The 20,503-nt window shown below is 42.1% G+C and overlaps 1 protein-coding gene across 1 annotated transcript in view; it reads right to left on the bottom strand.

The window, feature by feature from the left end:
* Positions 1–5,127: 5,127 nt before the first annotated feature.
* The window catches only part of IDO2 (indoleamine 2,3-dioxygenase 2), a 39,004-nt gene continuing 23,628 nt past the window's right edge, over positions 5,128–20,503 (bottom strand). The window contains exons 6-10 of the mRNA XM_063080158.1: positions 19,882–19,981; positions 18,485–18,602; positions 11,746–11,797; positions 6,930–7,078; positions 5,128–5,483 (exon numbers count right to left, since the gene is read on the bottom strand). Of these exons, the coding sequence (XP_062936228.1) occupies positions 5,128–5,483; positions 6,930–7,078; positions 11,746–11,797; positions 18,485–18,602; positions 19,882–19,981 (775 nt within the window). The remainder of the gene's footprint in view (positions 5,484–6,929; positions 7,079–11,745; positions 11,798–18,484; positions 18,603–19,881; positions 19,982–20,503) is intronic.

The following is a 20,503-nucleotide window of genomic DNA, read 5'->3' as shown; positions in this document are numbered from 1 at the left end:
ATTGAGGGCATGGAACGTGGGCAATGAACAGCAGGAGAGAGGGAGACATGAGCTCTGGGCCTTGCATGTAAGAAAGCAAGCTTTCCTTCCACACTGTTCAACAGTGTGTCTAGTAATCCCCAGCAATTAATAGTAGCAATGACTTGTAATAGCAGCAACAAGTTATGTAACATTTGCTCTACACAGACCCTGACCTAAATGCTGTATGTGTATTAACTCATATAATCATTATACCCTGCTTTGTTAGTATATTTATTACCCTAAAATTGACACACAGATATGTTACAAATGTGTCGAATGGAAGAACTGGAATTTGTCCCAAGGGAAATGACATAGGAAGGAAGGCTGTTGTAAGTAGAAGCTTTGTGTGGGCCTCATACTCTGCATTGCGATCACTAATACCAAATTTATGTTTATTATGTGGATTAGGTGATTGAGCAGGGTATAGTCTAGATTTATTGTTTCCACTAGCATCATATGAGAATTTTTAATTCTCTGGTCAGCATCCTTATTAATCACTGGGTATGAATGGACAAGAGAGATAATAAATAAGGACTCTTTAAGTTTGATGTCTTTTATGCTTGTTTTGTATTGTAAAAGAAGATTGGACCTGGTGACAGCAAGCAAAACAGGTAGATATATCCCATTGTCTTAGTCTCTCTAGAGCCTCATCCCATCCATCCCTTCCCTTTCAGAATGTGAATTTAAGTTCAACGATTGCCATAATAGGAAACTTTTAAGTGCACTGTCTATTTGCAGGTGCTGCATATGTCACTGGCCTCTGACAGCAGGTATTCCACAGAGCCACACAGCTCTCCATGCAGCACAGCCAGGGTGGGCTGCAGGCAATGAGCAAGAGATTTATCGTCAATGATGTATTTGTCTTCTCTTGTAGACAAAAACCTAACTAATCTCTTCAAAGCCCAAGGCTGCAATTCGGCTTTTCCTGTTTGACTATTTACTAATCTTCTTTTCAAAATCTGGCTCCATTTAAGCTTCTCTGACAGTAAAGATCCTCAAATAATACTGGTTACTGAGGTAGGATAAAGAATTCCTCTCCAACTTAAGAAAAAAAATTAGCATTTTTCTTTTTAATAAAGAAAAATATAAACAGAAGAGTTCAAATTATCCATAGCTCTTCCACTCAGAATACTCCTATCAACTTTTACCAATTAAGTAAACTATCATTTGTTTTTGGGCCCAGAGAGACCTATCTGTAGAGTTTAATTTAATGTGTTTCTGTCTGGAGGCAGATCACTGGGTGAGGCAATTTCTCAAGGTCCTCCCAGCTCTAATTCACCCACTTATAGTGTAAAATCCAATAATTCTTAGTATCTTCACAGACTTGTTCAACCATCACCACCATCAGTTTTAGAACATTTTCATCACATAAAGAAATTCTGTACCATTTTTCTAAGAACTAGGAAAAGCCTTTGGCTTGTGGTATCAGTCAGCAATCCATATCTTGCTTGTAGCTTGGTGCTAAGTACTGCAGGTTGCTATTGCCGTCTGGTGGTAATTGGCCAGACCTACAAGCAGAGATTAAAGTTTTCAAGAAAAAGACTCAGCTATTACCTGCCCCCTCATGTTTACCAGGGCCTGGGGTAAGAATAACTTCTATGCATATTTAAAGGCTATTAATCAATCTAGCAAACTACCGTCAAAAGAAAAAATTACAACAAATTGAAAGATCTCAATTGCCTTTGTTGTGATCTAGAATCAGGCAACACATCATTCAGTAAAATAGAATAAGTGTTCCAACGAAACGAGCAGAGGAGGTTGGTTTTACAGGAAAAAGCTAAAGAAAGCAGAAACAAAGAACAAAAAGCGGTCATTTCAAAGTTTCTTTACTTGAAAGGTGGGGACAGGGAGAGAGAACAACAGAAAAATAGCTGACCAGTTAACATCGGGCTACTTCAGGCTGTCCTTTTTGTGTAAGGATCAAATCAGAGAAAACTTTATTATCTATTGAAGATTTAAACTGGCCTATTTGGGAAATTGGCTGTTATCTCTCTCACCTGATTTCTTGGAAGATCAGACCACAACCTAGGTGACTTGGAACTTAGCAGGGGTGACTCCATTTTGGTCTGGTCTTTTGGAAGATCAGACCACAACCTAGGTGACTTGGAACTTAGCAGGGGTGACTCCATTTTGGTCTGGTCTTTTGGAAGATCAGACCACAACCTAGGTGACTTGGAACTTAGCAGGGGTGACTCCATTTTGGTCTGGTCTTTTGGGGCCTAGTGCAGGAAATTAGTCCAAAACAATAGCCTCTGATAATTTTATTTAACACTGTTAAAGATGATCTATCATCTTACCTTCACGATGACCTGGAAGCCCATATTCAAATTAAAATTCTCAGTCTCTGTAGAATTCCATGTCAAACAGGGAGACATGGAAACAATTGGCCTCAGGTCTAGCTTCACTCTTCCCAACCGTGCTCCACTGCACACCTCCAAAGCTCCATCATTCATGCAGACACCTCAGTCCACCTGGCTAAGCTCCATTCACACACCTGCAAAGAATCCCCTCCTCCCTACATACTTGCAGGTGAAAAAAGACCAACAGTACAGTCAAGAGCAAACCCCGGGGGGGAGAACTGTGCAGGCTCCAGAAGCAGTCCTGGGACTATTTGTCCTAAGAATTCTGGGGTTCCAAGTATCCAGAGCATGATCTAGAAGGTTAGTGGTGGTGGAGGTGATGTGGCTCTCGGAAGGCAATTAGGGTGACCAACTTGCTTTGCTGAGATCTGTCCTAGTTTTAGCACTGAAAGCCCCATGTCCTGGAAAACCCTTCATCAGGATGCTAAAAGCCCCACTTGTTGATCTGGCATCAAAAGATTAAAGGAGTTGGGCAAAATCTATATGGCAACCAGTAAATAGGGGCTGACAGTAAACACTGTTTTTATATGGTGTGGATTATTCATCCTTCATAGTCATCGTCACCACTTTTCTTCCCTGACTGCTGATGCTGGCAGTTGTGACTTGTGGCTCCCACTGTTGTCTGCAGAGTGACGTGGCTGGAGTGTTCGACTCAAGGGCGCTGCAGCTGTCTTTGACTTCACCTGCGGATGTACCGTTAAGCTGTGCTGAGACAATATGAACTGAATTTCTTAGATTATGAACACTGTGATCTTGTTTTCTGAACTTTTTCAACACGTTTAGATAATTAAAATGAGAACAATTACATGTAATTTAATTAGTCCCACTATCAATTACTACTAATTGTCATTGTTAACTGGCCAATTGTTCTGTTTAAATAAAACATTTATGTAACAGGACTTCTTGCCTTATGGGGAAGAATGTGACCTGCAAAGTCCTCAGGGAAGGTTTCAGGGCTTACTGCAAATGGTTTCCAACACAGAACGCAGGTAAAAATCTCTGAGTGGTACCTTTGGGAAGGAAGAAAATTGTTTACGGACAGTTAAAGGCATATGCATTATAGAGTTTGGTTTGATATCTATGCAGCTGCCACAGAAGCATGTGGTCCAAAAGATTTGTGAGTTTACAGAGGAAATTACTTTGCAAAAAAATTCATTTATTTTTGATGATGCTTACTCCCAAGAACTCAATTTTTTAATGTTAGTGGGAAGCAGATGCTAAACTGCAAAAATTAACCAGCGATTGCATTTCAGAAAGCAATGATACCCGACTTCTTTATTAAGTTTACTGTTAAGTGAACAAAGAAAAAGAAGACTATTTCTTCCATTAGCAAAGCAAATAAGACATCTGTGCACAAAAAAATGCAAGACAAAATTTGGTGGGTGAAATTATTTGTTGTGGAAGGAATGATTGCCTTGTAGGTACAGAAAATTTTATATTCTATGTCTTAAATTGAATAAGTTATCACAGTGTTTACGAATTTCCTTTCCTCCTTCAGCCTTTCTCTCTTTCTCTCTTTCTTCTTTCCCTCTTTTTCTTTTCTTTCTTTGTTTTTGTTAGTTTTATTTTGATTATAACTCTGAATTTCAGACCAACAATGACAGAAAGGAAGCAGTCTAGGAGCCTCACTGTCTTAACGTCACTCTCGTAAACTGAGAGACCTTTGTGTCCCAGTTCGAGGGGTCCTGCCCACCCAGATGTAGCCCATGAATCAGGAGACTATGGTGATATTTCAAAATGTTTGAGGAAAAATATAATTAAAAGATAGCATGAATCTTTCCACGAACTTTTTGAAGACCCCTCCTATGGGGCCTGTGAGCACTACTCAGCAAGCATTACATGTTGGCCAGGTTATCTGGCTGTTATTTCTTTACTGTTCTTTGTTTGGCACGATTAAATTTTTCTGGTTTTCTACCATCAGGTACAATGAGATCTTGAGATAGAAACTAAGTTAATAAAAAGTTACATTTACTTGCACACTAAATATGTGGATTTGCTATTTATTCCCATTGTACTCTTTACTTCCAAAGGGTCAATTAATTCATCTTAGAAACACAGAATTTCAGTATAAGGAGAGAGGATCATTCTTCTAAAAACAAAGAAGGGAATTGAAATAGAATTTGCAAATCTGTGTGCCACGTGGAAAAGCCTCATCCGTTCCCATATCATTAACTCTTCAATTTCACAATGGTGACTTCCAAGTCTTTATTGTCAGCGTCCTCTTCCTCCCACATCTCCACTGCTGCGTTCCCGACCTCCTGCCAGCAAATTCAAAACATTCAGGGAGAAAAGGGCTGATCTGGGCCCGCAGAAATCCCTGTTCTAATCCCTGAGCCAGTACTCAGTAGGAACGTAATGAATATTTAAGCGAATTTGTTTATTAAAGAGATCAACAAGGTAATCTGTCCACAGGCAATTTTATTCAGTTTTCAAAATTTAGATTTTCTCTGACGTGGCAAAGAGAATGTGATATCCTCGCACCTCTGGGGTTCTGAATGGGATGTGTTCACAGCTGCTTGCTACTAGGGCGACGTGGTGGGGAAGGCATGCTTTTGGCCATGCGAACTCTCCTCTGTGAAGACGTACACTCTCCACAAAGGTGAACGTGGTGTTCTGTGGAGCAGAAACAGGAAGGGGGCGGCAGTCCCTCGGGTCATCGCAGGTGGAACCTGCGCCCTCACTCTACAGGCCCACCTGTCCCGGAGGGAGGCTCTGCACGGCTGGGCGGCTGGGCGAGGGCAGTCTCCTAACCACGTGGGTGTAGGATTGCCTCTAAGGTCTTGTCCCTCACACTCTTTAGGAAGCTTAAAGCTGCAGTCCCGCCTGTGCCTGTGAATTCTAAAGCCTGAGGTGGCCCTGGGAGACGGTTTGGCCTCCTGCCTTTTGCCTTGGCTGCCGCTGTGATGAGATATTTGGTCACCACAGTGACGTGATAGCTGCGCAGTGCTGCCAGGGCCTCCAGACATTGGTTATAGGCTGTCAGAAGGTAGCCGTGTCCGCAGGACAGGACGTAATCCCTCAGAGAGGGAGCTGCGTGGATTTCTTCTATGAAGGCCTTATGGCAGGGAGGCATGTAGTCCCTCATTCTGTACAGAAAGTCGGCTGAAAGAAACAATCCAGAGCAATGTCATAGCTCCAAAGGGACACAGAGGGGAGGGAGCCTGCCTGCTTCTCCAGACACGAGCGCACCAGCAACTATTGCAGGTATCCTAGCTCAAGCACCTTTGTGGGCTCCTCAGCTTGTAGACTTCCAATGCTCAAATGCACATTTCTGACTGTTGACAGGAGAGGGGGAGAGAAACAGAAGAGCACACAGCTCTGATAACTGAGCTGAACTAGAGCTACCAGCCAGTGTGCAAATGTTTACCGTTTCCCACAAGTGAGCAAAGTGTCTCGTTGTGAGATACCACAAGGGACATCCACTTGTAAGAAACAAACCCCCCTTTTTATTGAAATGTGTTGATTATACATATCTGTGGGGCACAGAGTCATATTTCAATAAATGTACACAATATGTGCTGATCAAGTCAGGGTAATTAGCATGTCCATCATTACAAAATGTAATCAATTCTTTGTGATGAAGACATTCGCTCTCTTCTAGCTGTGATAACATGCAGTAAATTATTGTTAATTATACATGCCTAGCTCAACTGCACACCAACAGAACTTATTTTGCCTGTCAAGACACAAACCCTTAAACTGATTAGCTAAATACTCTGGTGAATTTTGTTTCCTCGGTGCCTGGTTTTGGAAGGAGTGCTAGCAAAGATGAAAGTTATAGAGGGTACAAGGGCAAAAGGATAAACAATGAGCAACTGTTTCAGTGATAGCCTTTGAAGCCGAGTTGTTTAAAAAGCAAATCAATAGCTATTTATAGGAAATTCATTATGATCTTAATATTATGCATGGTAAGTCAACTATTGACATCACCAAGTGCAAAAATCAATGAAAAATTATCACATTTCTAGAAAACGGACTTTTGTGGATGAGTCTGGACTCCACGATGCTAAGTTCTACTCAATTTTTTTTCTAATCCAAGCTGAAAATATGAAGTGCCTTTCTGAAGTTGTTAAACACTTAGCTGGATGTTGGCAGGAGAGGAAATGAGCAATTTCAAGCCTCCCAAGTGATAGGCCCTGCTCCTGGTCCAGATAGATTTGGCTGGAGGTTGTACCATTGTCTGTGGAAGGGCTTTAGTGGAAGAGCTCAGACCTTTCTTGACTCATCAACCTAATGGCACAGCCTTCAACTTCAGATCTCACCTGAGTTTTAGAAAAAGGAAGTTACTGCCTGCGGATCCAAATCCAAATTACAGTGAATAGCTGAATATACAGCAATGTTTTAAGATTTGGAAATGACACCCAAGATCCTGCTGAGATCTGCTTGGCACAGTAACATACGGCAGGCATGCAGTTTCCTGGTTGATTTAGAGAAGTATAAATTTAATGCCATTTTAATTTATTTGTAGTTTTATCGCTTGGTAGAAACACCTCCGTTCTTCCTTCCTCTTCTCTTAAAGAAAAGAAAGAAGAAAAATGTCTCACTCACCACTCCCCTTGCTGTGACGAACGCCTAAGAGCGCGTCAAAGGCGTGAAGCACCGTGCTCTGAGCTGCGCTGCCCCCGGAGTATTTCAGGGGCTCTGTGCAGACTCCCTCGTATATCAGCCCCACAGGCATTGCCGGGTTATCCTTCCATCTGAGCAAGAGTAAAGTCAGAGGGAAGAAGGGGTGCAGGAGTTAACAGTGTATTTTCTGCTATGGAAAGCGAGAGCCAGCAAGAAGGTGAACTCGGTCTTCACTTTCAGTGGTACCCTTAGGACAAGAGATCGGGTGTCTTTGTGGGATAAGTACTGAAGCATCTTGACCTGCCCCAGCTTAATAACAGGCCATAAAATCACAGCCCTTCTCTTCCTCATTTAAAGGACTCTTCCAGAGAAGTAGACGCTCTTCAAGGAGGAATCTTTGGCCTTGGTCTCTTGACATAGTCACTGAAAAAATTCGGTTATAAAGATGCCACCAGTGCTGATCAACAAGAAAACCTTCCTCACTTCCTCACTAACCTCAGCCTTGATGACCTGGTACTGCAACTCCACGGGCAGAGCTGCTCACACACGCGTGCAAACACGCGTGTGCACACACCTGTGCCCTTCTCTGAAACAACGGTAACCACACAGTGTCACATTAAACTGTCAGCTCTAGATGTTACCTGACCCTGAGGATGCCTTCACCGGATACTTTGTTGACGGCAGGTGTTACCACGATGAGGGCAGAAACGAGGAGAGCACAGTGCAGCCCTGCGGCTACCAGAGGCTGAAGTCGGGGGCATGCAGGAGGCCGGGCCGGGGCTCTCAGCCGTGCTCTGGTGAAGGGGGCTTTCCTCTGCTCCCGCCTGCCCTCCCCTCTTCTCTGCTCTCCATCTCACTGACCCCCTTTCTTCACAGTTTTCTCCGAGCCCCTTTCTGCCTCCACCTATGTCACTCATTTCCTGTGTCCGATTTTTCCTAGGCTTGAACAATCACATCGTGTATGTGGTGACGTCCCAGTGAGAGCACATGTAACAACAGGAGCACACTCCATGTGCAGCTGCAGGCTTTACAGTTCGTGAAGCATCTCCATGGTCATTTCCCACGTGACCTCCTGTGAGTAGATCAGGGCTGGTATTTTTTATGTCTTTTACAGATAAGGAAACAAAGGCTCAGAGCAGTGACGTTTCCAGTGTCACATAGTTTAGGAATGATGGAGCCAGAACTTGAATCAGAAACCTGTAATTCTCTGTTTTGATTTTCCCAACAACCCCATACATGGATTTCTATTTCTACTAAGGAAAGTAGTCATTTCCTTCTATGGCCAGGAACAAGCTGCCTTCCCCGTTACGACAGTTTAAATAAGAGATTCGCACTGATGTCCCAGCTTCTTCCTATAATTCCAAAAGTCATTTTGCTCAGACACACACACCACAAACACATGCACAAGCCACAGGCACACCATCCTGCTTGATCTTTGTGACCTCTTTCAAATATTGCCCCGAGGCTGGAAATGCCACAAGGAGTGAGGCTGTTTTCTTCGGGGGCTGTTTGTGTTGGCTGGTCTCTGGTTTTCACTGGGTGAACAGCAGATGGGTCCCGGAGAGAGACGAAGCACAGACAGCAGGGCAGGGGTGCGTGGGAAGAGCCATGAAAAGGTCCTGGTGTAAGACTGCACGGCTGCAGCTGTTGGAAGCAAGGGCTCTTATTGCAGCAGACATGGAATTTAATCTTAGCTTTGCTATTAATCGTGACCTTGGCGTAGTTAACTAACCTCAGTGAGCCTCAGTTTTCTCATCTGCGTAATACCAGTATCTACCTTATTGGGTTACTGTGAGAACTAACTGAAATAATACCTACCCAGTGCCCAGAACATATTAAGCATTCAATAAATATTAGCCATTTGGTCACATTATTTACAGTGAGTTGGAATCCCTGCTCCCCTTTCATCATTTTGAAACTTTGTATAAACCATTCTGAGCCTTGGTTTCCCCAAATTGTAGCTGCTTACTACTGCTGTTGGAAGAATTAGATGGGCTCCAGAGAGGTTTTGTGACCTGTCAGATATCAGGACAACGGTGCAATAATGTTGCTGAACAACATTTTATAGGAAGATATACTGAAGATGTGGCTGCTACTGGTGACAAATGAGCCCAGCACACACAGGCACTTTTGTCCAGGTTCTTCTTGGCACTATGTATTCTGAAATCTTCATGATTAGATGGGCAACAAAGGGTCAGTGAAACATTTTATCTGTGATCTACGTAAGAACCTCCCCCATGTAGTTAAGGGACAGCACTAAATCCTAAATTCATTGGAATTACGTATGGATGGCCCAAACATCTGGATTACTGAGAATTTCCAATAGAGTAGCCTTGAAAAATGTAAATTTGCTCTTTTGTTCTTGATCTGCTCCATGTTGGTTTATTTTTATTTTTTTTACTTTTCAGAAAATGTTTTTCTTTGGGAGAGCTGAGGGAGTTTATCTGTAGAAGAAACATATTCCCTCTAGCTCCCACTAACATTACACTTCTCAGGAAACAGCCCCTGTGAAAAAAAGTCATTCCAATTTTTTTCTATTTAAACTTCCCCTTTTCTTGGGGTTGCTAGAAATACACTACAAGAAAGGCTAAAAATAAACTTGCCTACAGAGATCTGAAACAGAAATAGCTTCTTTCCTTCACAAACAGCAGCTTGGACTTGAGAGCTCATGGGAGCAATCCTCGGCTGCTCAGAGAAAACCAATTTCCCTTCCTCAGCCTAATCTCATCACAGCTGGAGAACATGGGTTTTGAAAGTAGATGCGCTTCTTTTATTTTTGTGGACTTTCATGCTGACTTTTCTTCATCACCTTCAGTGTGGCTTCAACATATCCTCTACAGGCTGTGGCACTAAAAGGAGATGGATTGACATCTGTCTCTTGGCCGTTTGAGACATCCGATGGCTCTTTAAGCTGGCCAGGTCCTTTCAAGAAATACATTGGGCCTACACATATTCTGGACATATAATCCATACTTACAGAATTCTATTTTTTAATTTACTCATTTATTACATATTTAGTGAGTGCTCACCACCTGCTAGGCCCAGTTCCAGGTGCTAGGAAGAGTAAAAAAAAACAACTTCATCTTTGTGGAGCTTACGTTTTAGCAATGCAGGACTGTATTAGTCTCTTGCATTGCTTATACCAGAATACCTGAAACTGGGTAATTCATAAGAAAATGAAATTTATTTCTTACAGTTTTGGAGGCTCGGAAGTCCAAAGTCCAGAGAACACATCTGGTGAGGAACTTCTTCCGGGTTGGAACTCTCTACAGTGTCCCAGTCTGTTTCTGTATCTAGCATCAGCTTGCAATGTGGTAGCATGAACTTTAAAAAACTGGCTCTTTTTTCTCTTGCCTAATTCTAACAACGGTATACAGGGAAAGCCTAAATTCTGAGACACACTCTCAACTCCATTTCCACACCCTTCCTCCACACCCTTCCGTATTTTATTATTATTATTTTTTTTTTTTTGCATAAACCTTGTGCTCATTATTCCCAAGTTACTCTCTGGAAACTCTTTTCCTACTGTCGATCTCCTGCAATGAGGATTCTCCACCCAGGCTGGATTCCTCTTAAAGTGTGTCACACTCCAGAACTACCCAATCTGGAGAAAATGCTTAGCACGTGCTGCCACTCCATTCTTGCAGCATTGGAGTAATCGGTAATGTGTTTTAGCATTTGGAGTGTCTCTTGCTATATCCAGGCACAGCTTACAATTCTTTCTATTGATAGCACTTCAGATGTCTCCTAGTTAATGAGATGGCACACTAGAAAATATCTATTTCACATTTTTTACCTCATCCATCTACTGCCTCCACCTTTCACTTTTCATCATTTAAAAACTACAAAACAAAACAAAACAAAAGCCTTAACTTCCCTCAGTTAATGTGATTAAAACATGTCGAGGTAGAAATGACTAATGTGTTTAAGGGAATAAGTGTATCTAAGGGTAGAATTCTCTGCCTGGGGAAATTCTAAGCATGTGACAGAAGAAGAGCACCCAGGAGCATGAAAAACATGGTTTGGGGCAGTGCTTCAGTCTGTTCCTGCTGCTATAACAAAATATATTAGACAAGGTAATTTATAAATGACAGAGCTGTGTCTATCCTACTTCTGGAGGCTGGGAAGTCAAAGATCAAAGTACTGGCAGGTTCAGTTTCTGGTGAGGGTCCTGTCTCTGCTTCTAAAACAGCACCTTGAATGCTCTCTCCTCAATGACAGGAGGGACAGAGGGCAACAGGGGGAAAAGGGCCTGGATACTTCCCTCCAACCCTTTCATAAGGGCATCAATCCCATCTAAGAGGGTGAGGCCTCAACTACTAATACCATTGTGTTGGTGATTAGGTTTCCTCATAAGAATTCTGGAGGGCCACATACATTCAAACCACAGCAGGCAGCTCTTCCAGGAATGTTAGAAGAAGTCTTTTATGCTATAGTCTACCCCTGCACCTGCCTTGATAACAAGGGGAAAGAATGAATGTAAGAGATAGAGCTGTATGGGTAGCATCCTGGGCTTTTTCATTTTCTTTTTTTCTGTCATCAAGGTGGGATTCTAAGAAAAGTGAGTACAAAGGGATCTCAATGGCCTAAGGACAATCACTGTGAACTTAATATGCAGCCCTCAATGTCATTTGTCATGCAGATGGTGTCCTACTTCTTTGACCCAACAGTGGATCCAGGTGGTTACTTTGCTAGCGAGGGTCACCTGGTCTGTTTCTTACTCTAGGAAGCTTCTCCCCTCATAAATCTGGAAAACGCTACAGAGACCTCATGCAGAAAACAATTGAACCATACTTACCCTGACAGAAAGATACGGATGACTGCATAAAATATGTCTGGATCTACATAATCTGGAGAAGCAATCAAAATGTGAACTTTACTACAGGCAAAAAAAGCAATTGGTTTCACGTGCATGGGCCCCACCGCCCTCCTGGGGCTGCCTCTTCCATCTGATCTGCACAGAGACATGGAATGAAAGGAGCAGCAGAGGAGCTGGAATGTTCTCTTCTGTGGCCCCCTCACAGCGCCTGCAGAGCTTGTAAACTATTCCATATGCCTCCCTTTCTATCTGTGTACTTCCATTTCCTGTACTTAGTACAGAAAACAGCAACAAAAAAGACAAGGCCTTCTTTAAAAATTTAATATTTTAAACCGACGATATTTGAACAAATGTGGGAAGTGAAGAAAAGAAAAGCAGAGAAAACCACCTCTCTCAAGTCTTCCACAAGAGAAAAAGAGTAAATTCGTCAATTCACAAGTGAGGGTCTGAGTAGGTAACACAGAACACAGGAGTGGAGCCCTCTTGCCCAGAAACTGCCCAACCAAATTGACAGCTCCACATTCCGCTGCCCTCATTAACACGGGCAGCTGCTTTTGAATCTATGCCCATGCTCGGGGATAATTGATTCTACCCATTTATTAACTTACATATAAGGAAGCATTTTCTCTTATTTGTACTAAATTTCTGTTTATTAACTTTTGGAGGTTATTCTCTCTCCTTCATGTAATGGGGTCCCTCTAAATTCTGTGACCTGGTGTATGTTCATCCTTCCCAGATCCCTGTCTGTGTCTCTTTGCTTCTGAGAGAAAACAAAATATCCCTTTGATGAGGACTGTGCGTTAACATCCCCATCCCACCCACTTCCCTTTTCCACACCACATGTGGTCTCTGCGGCCCGTGGGCCCAGGTGACTCCTGTCTTCCTTCAGCCTCCTGCTGTCCAGTGCTCCTTGGGAGCATCATGTACTCTCTGCTCATATGTGACAATGCTCCATGTAATGGACTTTTCTCTGGGCCCTACTTCTTGGACTTTCCCATTTGGTCCTTGGCTCCTGCTGAAACTGCTGAGTACTTTAATATGTTAAAAGTATGCTAAAAGTATGTTAGAAGTATGTTAAAAGTATGCTGAACTGCTCAGTACTTTAATATGTTAAGTTAGGTAAAATATTAAATATTTTATTAAATATTAAAGTATTGCCAGTCATTACCACTTCAGCCAAAAATAAGCTTTTGTATGTAGCTTTTGGCTGAAGTGGTAATGACTGGCAATACTTTAGTATTTTACCCAACTTAACATATTAAAGTACAAAAAGTCAAATGCTCATTTTAATGGATGTAAAATATTTTTGATGTAAAATAACTTCAATAGATGTAAAAAAAAATCCACTTTGATTAAAACAAACAAACAAAAAAAAACTTCACTTAATTAGAAATAAGAGGGAACATACTTGAACTGACACAAAGAATCCACAGAAAGCCCATAGTACATATTATACTTAATGGCAAAATATTAAAAACCATTCTTTTAAAATGTGGAACTAAACAAGGATCAGCTCTTCTACTCAATACCGTGTTAGAGGTCCTATCCAGAAGAATAAGAGATAAATAATAAAACTAAATAAAAGTTATGAGTATTATAAATGAGGGAAGAAAACACTCTTCTCGAATAATACTATTTATACATAGAAAACCCAGATAATCTACAGAGAATTATTCGAATCAATAATAGTATTTACCAAGGGGCTAGACTCAAGGCTAATATTCAAATATCAGTTTTATTCTACAAACCAACAATGAATAGTTAGGAGGTAATTCAATTAAAAAATACCATATTCAATAGAAACAAAATACCAAGTAATTATAAATAAATCAGAAGAGGGGCAAGCTGCTTACCTTAAAAGAAATTAAATAAAAAGTAGTAAATGAAAAGATATACACTTATATACCATGTTCATGGACAAGAAAATTCAGTATCAATATCTAAAAGAAGAAATGTGTCAAAGAGAAGAGCTCTCTGTCTGGGTATATTTCAGACCGTGGAACAAGAAGAATGTCCAGCAGTAGGAACATGTGCTTTGGGATAGTTCATTTAAGAACCTTATTTAATATTTTATGCTATTCTCTGCCTCTCTATCCACCTTGTTCACAAGACAGAAAGACTGACTATAACATCAAAAGTATGTCATTTCCTCCAAATTAATATACGTATTCAGTGAAATTTGAGCAAAATTCCCAACAGAGATTTTTAAAAATGGAACTTGAACAGCTGGGTCTAACAGTCTGTGGGAAGGCAAAGGGTCAGGAAAGCACAGGGCTCCTGCAGAAGAGAGGCAATGTGAGGGGCTCGTACTGCTTGAAAGTGCGGAGGACTACAATGCTATAGGCCCAGGGAAAAGACAAACAGTGAGAAAGAATAGAGAGTTTGGGACAGATCCACTAATTCAAGAAAAAGAAAGAAGAGAGTCTAGGGCCCAGGTTAGTATGGTTATGTGGCCATTCATGGAGTCAGAGCTAGAACCCAGTCTTCTGATTCGATCACCAGCTGATTCATCTGGGACAATTTCAAGCAAACAAGTAGGGAATATATTCTGGGGGCTGACTCTCAACACTGTTCTGAGAAAACCAAGTAGAGAACTTCCTCTTTTACAGACATGGAACTGGTACCAGAATTATGAGGTACAGATTACTAAACAACCATACTTACTATGCTTAAGAAAACTAATAGCAAGCTTGAAAATATCTATAGAAAACAGAAAATTACAAAATAATAAAATGACCTAAAAAACTAGAAAATAATCAAATAAAATTTTGGCAATGAAAAATAAAATAATCTACTCAATGTATGTATTCAGCAGCAGATTGGAAGCAGATGAAGAGAAAATTAATGAATTAGATCAGAAGAATTAATCTAGAATGCAGCACAGAGAGACAAAGAGACAGAAAATACAGCAAGACTAAGAGAATGGCAGATAGGGCAGGAAGGTCTGACTTTCTCAAAGTTCCAGTGGCAGAGGAGAAAAGAATGAGAAATAGGCAATTCGTGAAGACTTGGGCATCACGAAGCCTAAGTATAATAAACGGAACAACACACAAGGTTGACAGATACAGAGAAACTCCTACAAGCAGTCAGGGGTAAAAGATAAACTGACAACCAATGTGTCAACAGTGACAATGGAAACCAGAAGACATTGTACTGATTCATTCAACATCTAAAAGAATATAGGTGCCAGAAAAACACCCTTCAGGGCCGGCCCCGTAGCTCACTTGGGAGAGTGCAGCGCTGGTAGCACCAAGGCCGCAGGTTTGGATCCTATATAGGGATGGCTGGTGAGCTCACTGGCTGAGCATGGTGCGGACCACACCAAGCCAAGGGTTGTGATCCCCTTACTGGTCAAAAAAAAAGAAAAACACCCTTCAGGAATTGGAGTGAAATAGGGCAATCCTTAGTTAGGAGAGTTTGCCACCAGCAGACACTCACTAGAAGGAATCTAAAAGGATGCACTCCAGGCAAAAGAAATGTGTATAAAAGAGTGAAGAGCAAAGTTTATGAACATGTGTGTAAGTCAAAGTGAACTGTAGCCATGTGAAACCATAATAAATTTTAGAGTTTATCATTGATGAATGATAAATAGTTGAAGTTCTTATATCCCTAAGAAATATTCTGTAAAGATTTACAAAAATCTTCAATGTTTTGAGCTGGTTTTTGTGGGCATGTGTGTATATGATTCCATATTTGACATATAGACACGATAAAATTTCATTTAAGTTAAGCAATAGTAGCTCAAATGGCTTGAATATATTCAGATTGCTATGTATAACTAATCCACGACTGAAGATAAACTTTAGAAATATTGTCATGATTTTATTATCATGTGGAATTTCACAGAGAAGAATTCCAGTGTTAATTATTTTCCAATTGAGTTTAGACAAAATAAGTTCACAAGTTAAGATGAAAAATTCCTTTAACAAAACTAAGTGAAATAATCAGAAAAGAACAGCAGCAGAAACTCGGACTGCAGTTTAGCCCCAACTTGCTCATTAAGAAACCTGATTCAAACACATGTACCAATCATTAGAAGAAGACATTGTGACTCCTCTTTACAATTAAAAGAAAAATTCTTATAGCTGCCATTCAGTCAAGCAGAAGCTGGAAACTCTGTGGATTCAGAAGGAAGTAAAGGCAAAAATTTCCATGGCTTTTTGGAGAGAAAATATCCTCCAGCTTTTCCAAAAAGAAAATTAATTATTAGAGAACAGGAGCCACCAAGAAACTTGCCAGGGCTGGCTAGTGAGCTCAGCTGGTTAGAACACAGTGTTGTAACATCAAGGTCAAGGTTTGGATTCCTGTAGCAATCAACTGCCAAAAAAAAAAAAAAAAGAAACCTGGAAAAAACATGTCTGTCAATAATCCAAATGCCTGAAAATCTGAAAATGGTTTAGCCTTCTATTGGATCACAAAGCTCAGACCTGGTTGAGCTCTGTGTAAACCACCAGTTTAAGAGGAGAGTTGGATCATACTACCCAACGTGATCTGCAGGTTCGATGCAATCCCTGTCTACAACACCAATGACATTCTTCACACAAACAGAAAAAACAATCCTAACATTTATATGGAAAAACGAAAGACCTTGAATAGCCAAAGCAATCCTGAGCAAAAAAACCCAAAAAACAAAAAACAAAAAAGGAAATAAAGCTGGAGGCACAAAATTACCTGACTTCAAACTATAGTACAAAGCTATAATAACCAAAAACAGGATGGTTCTTTTATAAAAACAGACACTCAGACCAATGGAACACAATAGAGAACCCAGAAATCAATCCACAGACTTACAGCCAACTGATCTTTGATGAAGGCGACAAGAACATACATTGAGAAAAGACGGCCTCTTCAATAAATGGTGCTGGGAAAACTGGGCATCCATACGTAGAAGAGTGAAACTAGATCCATACTTCTCACTGCCTATCAAAATCAACTCAAAATGGATCAAAGACTGGATATAAGACTGGAAACTATAAATCTCCTAAAAGAAAACATTAGGGAAACACTTCAGGATGTAGAACTGGGCAAATACTTTATGAATAAGGCCCAAAAGCACAGGCAACAAAGGAAAAAATAAACAAAAGTATTCTGTACAGCATAGGAAACAATCAACAGAGCAAAAAGACAACGTACAGCATGGAAGAAAATATTTGCAAACTATGCATCCAACAAGGGATTCATATCCAGAATACACAAAGAACTCAAACAACTCAGCAGTAAAATAAAGTAACACCACTGAAAAATGGGCAAAAGAGCCAGTAGACATTTCTCAAAGGAAGATACACAAATGGCCAACAGATACATGAAAAAATGCTCAACTCAGAACTCATGACTAGTAGTACAACTCTCAAAACAAATATGTCAGTGTGGGAAAATCTGCCCTTTGGGAATGAAGGGAGGTGGTGCTAGGACCTCCCCAGACCATCAGCTCCTGAAGAGGATGCTCAGGGCAGCAGAGGGGCCATGCTGGGCTTCAGAGGTGACCCTGAAGATCAGCCCTGGGAAACCTGGTGAGCCATCTCACTGCAACACGCACTGCGACACGGTGCAGCATCTCACAACCTTCCAAACTGCCCCCTCGTGCTCCTCTGTGTGATCTGAAGACACTCGTGCTGTTTCTCCAGTCGTCTTGATATCCTTAGTCATGAACTCAGGTGTCTTGGCAAAGCTAAAATACATCTCATCTCACTTTAGCTTGGCAAAGCCAAAATACTCAAAATACTCCTGTTTGGCAAGAGACCTATTGATGCGATCACAAGGGCCTCAAAGGCAAAATTCCAGAAAACGGAAACAGTGCAAATATAAAATGTAACCCAGGAAAGTTATAGAATGAAAATTACCCATAATCCTGTGATTGCAGGTGGATTTCTACTAGTGCAGAGAGTCTGGAATGACAAGTGATTTTACTCTTTTGATACAAGGCATTGAAGTTCGACACCGCCTAGTTTCCTTTTCCCTCCCTCCTGTCCAGTTTCCTGTAAACACTCTTTTTCCAGAATCTCTCTTTCTTTCAGTGAAGCAGGATTCCGAGAAACAGATACTTAAACTCTGCTTTCCTCTTGTTAGTGGGTCACGTCCCTCTCCCACCCTTTCTTTAAACACATGTCATCACATTTTTTAGATTCCTCTGATAAAGGAAGTTGAAGAGCCTCCCAGACATGGTAGACTGAATGTAGTAACCATAAAAGTGTGTCACTGATCCAGGAAGTGTGGGCCCCGTAACTGGACACACCTATGATGGTTTGTGCCTGCACTAGCCCCAGCAAAGGAGCAAGGTCAGTCATCTCAGGAACCAACCGAGAGAACAGAATAAGTCGGCATCTGAGAGCGAGAAGAGGAACTCCACCTCACAGTTCCACCATGGGGTAGCCTACATCGCTGCATGGAGCCCACATGAACCCATCCCCTCCTTCCAAACTTCAGGCAAGACCTCAACACGCCATAAGAAATACCTGGCTACTGAAGACAGAAAACTATCCTAATCACAAGACAATATAAAGAAGGACAAAACTGCAAAACTATCTCTACAAACTGAGAAATTAATCTCTGACAGTATAAACAGAAGATTTTCCCCCTAAAAACAAAGGTAATACACCAGCACCATCTGGTGGAAAAATATATCATCAGCCATTTAGGATGTGCCCGACTTTGTGGGCCCTTTCCCCAAGCAGAGCCCTGGACCTCCGCGGGTCCTTTGGGAGCATCCGGAGCCTCTTACCGTGCATTTGTCCTAAGGTCCTGGTGATGTCCTCAATGGAGAGTCTCAGCTGCTGCAGGGCCTGCAGCAGGGTGTCCTGGCTGGTCTGCAAGATGGCATTCACTGCCTGAGCAAGTGCCTGGGGATGAGAGTTCTTTCTCAGTTCAGGAGCATTCCCTTCATGTCCACTGAGGGGAGCAAGCCTCACAGCTGTGGGAACCCAGTCGGGGCACCCCTCTGAGTGCTGGACTGTTTCAAAGCTCCCTGGGAACGCTCCTAAGCTAGACCTACGGTGGGGTCTGCTGAGGGCCAGAGACCCTCTGAGCGCCTCCCAGACAGAACCCTGGTTAGGCTTCTCGGGATCTTTCCACTTGCTGCTACCTCTTGGACCTCTCAAGGGCCTGACCTCTATTATTTTGTTTCTTTTTTTCTGGATTTATTGGACATCATGATCATTTCTACTTCTGCACCCCCAGCTAAGTCATCCTCAGTCCGAAGCTCTGTCTTACCGAACATCAGACAGGTTCTACAGAGGGCCCAGCTCTGCTGTGAGGCCGTCCTTGTCTTGCAGTGTCTCCACCTTATTCAAACTGTATTTGGAAGGCCAACACTTTATTCTGTACCTTCCAGGAGACTAGAAGCATGAATGAGAACTAAAGTAACCATATACTTTCACTTTCGAGAGGAAAGAAGGTGCTGTAATAATTTGCCGGCACTGGTCACACTCCTGAGGACACGGTAGGCACTCAGCATGTGCTTGCCAGGGGAGGTGGTGAGGGAAGGCACGAATGCTCTAGCTGATCACAGCACCCTTCACTGCCTTTGTGTTATATCCGGCCTTTCTGGTGCCTGTCCGACCCCTAAAAAATTCAAATTTGCCACTCCCAGGGCTAGATCATCTCAGGGATGCCTTCCAGCTCCTAGTACTTTCCATTCTCCTCCGTCAGCAGAGCAGTTTTCTCTGCCAAAAATATGTTTCTCCTCTCTCTCTCTCTCTCTCTCTCTCTCTCTCTCTGTCTGTCTCTCTCTTACACATCATTCAGCGTTTAATGTAGCTGTAATTTCCCTGGGGAAGCTTTGCCTGAACCTTCAAATCTGGATTAGGTTCTAGCTGTCTTTTCATGAAACGTGGCATTTTTTCCTTGTCACTCTATATTCATCCAGCGTCTCCCACTGTCAGGGCTGGGTCAATGCCTGTCTTGTTTGCCTTCATTTCCCATTGCCTAGAACAATGCCTGTTTGTTGAACAGACAAACCATCAATTCCAAGTTTCACCGGAGTTGATAAAATGCACTGACCACTGTGGGCTAGAACCGAGATCTCTCCTCTGGGCCTGTGTTCACCTCCATTGAGTGGAAAGTAAAGCTCAGACTGATTTCTCATTTAAAAGAAAAAAGTTCTGTGAAGTGAGCAGGTACCTTAATCCCAGGAACTGCTGCTGCCTCTACCAAAGCAGTCACCAGTATGAAGCCACGCAGGCTCTCTCCCCCAGGAAATGAGATGATGGTCTCCAGGTTCCTTGAGGAGGAGATGATCACACAGTTAGCGGTTTGGAGATGGTACTGCCCACAGGTCCCCACTGAGTTAGATAACTGCTACGTGGAACCAGTGAGCAACCTTTTCCTCTCCATGGAACAGCCCTGAGGGTAAGCTTCCACCTTCAGCAACACCGAGGGAGAAAAGAGAACACATCCATTCAAGACCAAGTTCACCTGACCTGAGGACTCTCAAAGTCCAGAATGTCCCTGGTGGTCCTAGACCATCCCCCAGTGAAAAAGCCAGCTGGAAGGTGGTGGGCAGTTCTCAGCAAAGGTGTATGTGGTTTTTCACCTGGCTGACTCTGTGGCCTGTCATTTCATTCCTGCCAAAGCCATAGCGTCTCAGAGCTGGAGTGGCCATGTGGAACAGCTGATTCCATGTTCCCTTCTTACAGATATGAAACAATGGCCCAGAGAGCAAAAGAGCTTGCTCAAGGTCGCAGTCACAGGACCAAGTCAGGAATAGTTTTATAACTCAGGCCAGTGTTCCTCCTAATCCGTG

The sequence above is a fragment of the Cynocephalus volans genome, chromosome 15, assembly GCF_027409185.1.
Source record: "Cynocephalus volans isolate mCynVol1 chromosome 15, mCynVol1.pri, whole genome shotgun sequence".
In the NCBI taxonomy this organism is placed as follows: Eukaryota; Metazoa; Chordata; class Mammalia; order Dermoptera; family Cynocephalidae; genus Cynocephalus; species Cynocephalus volans.
Note: the sequence above shows the minus strand (reverse complement) of the source record. Positions and strands in the feature narration are given on the sequence as shown.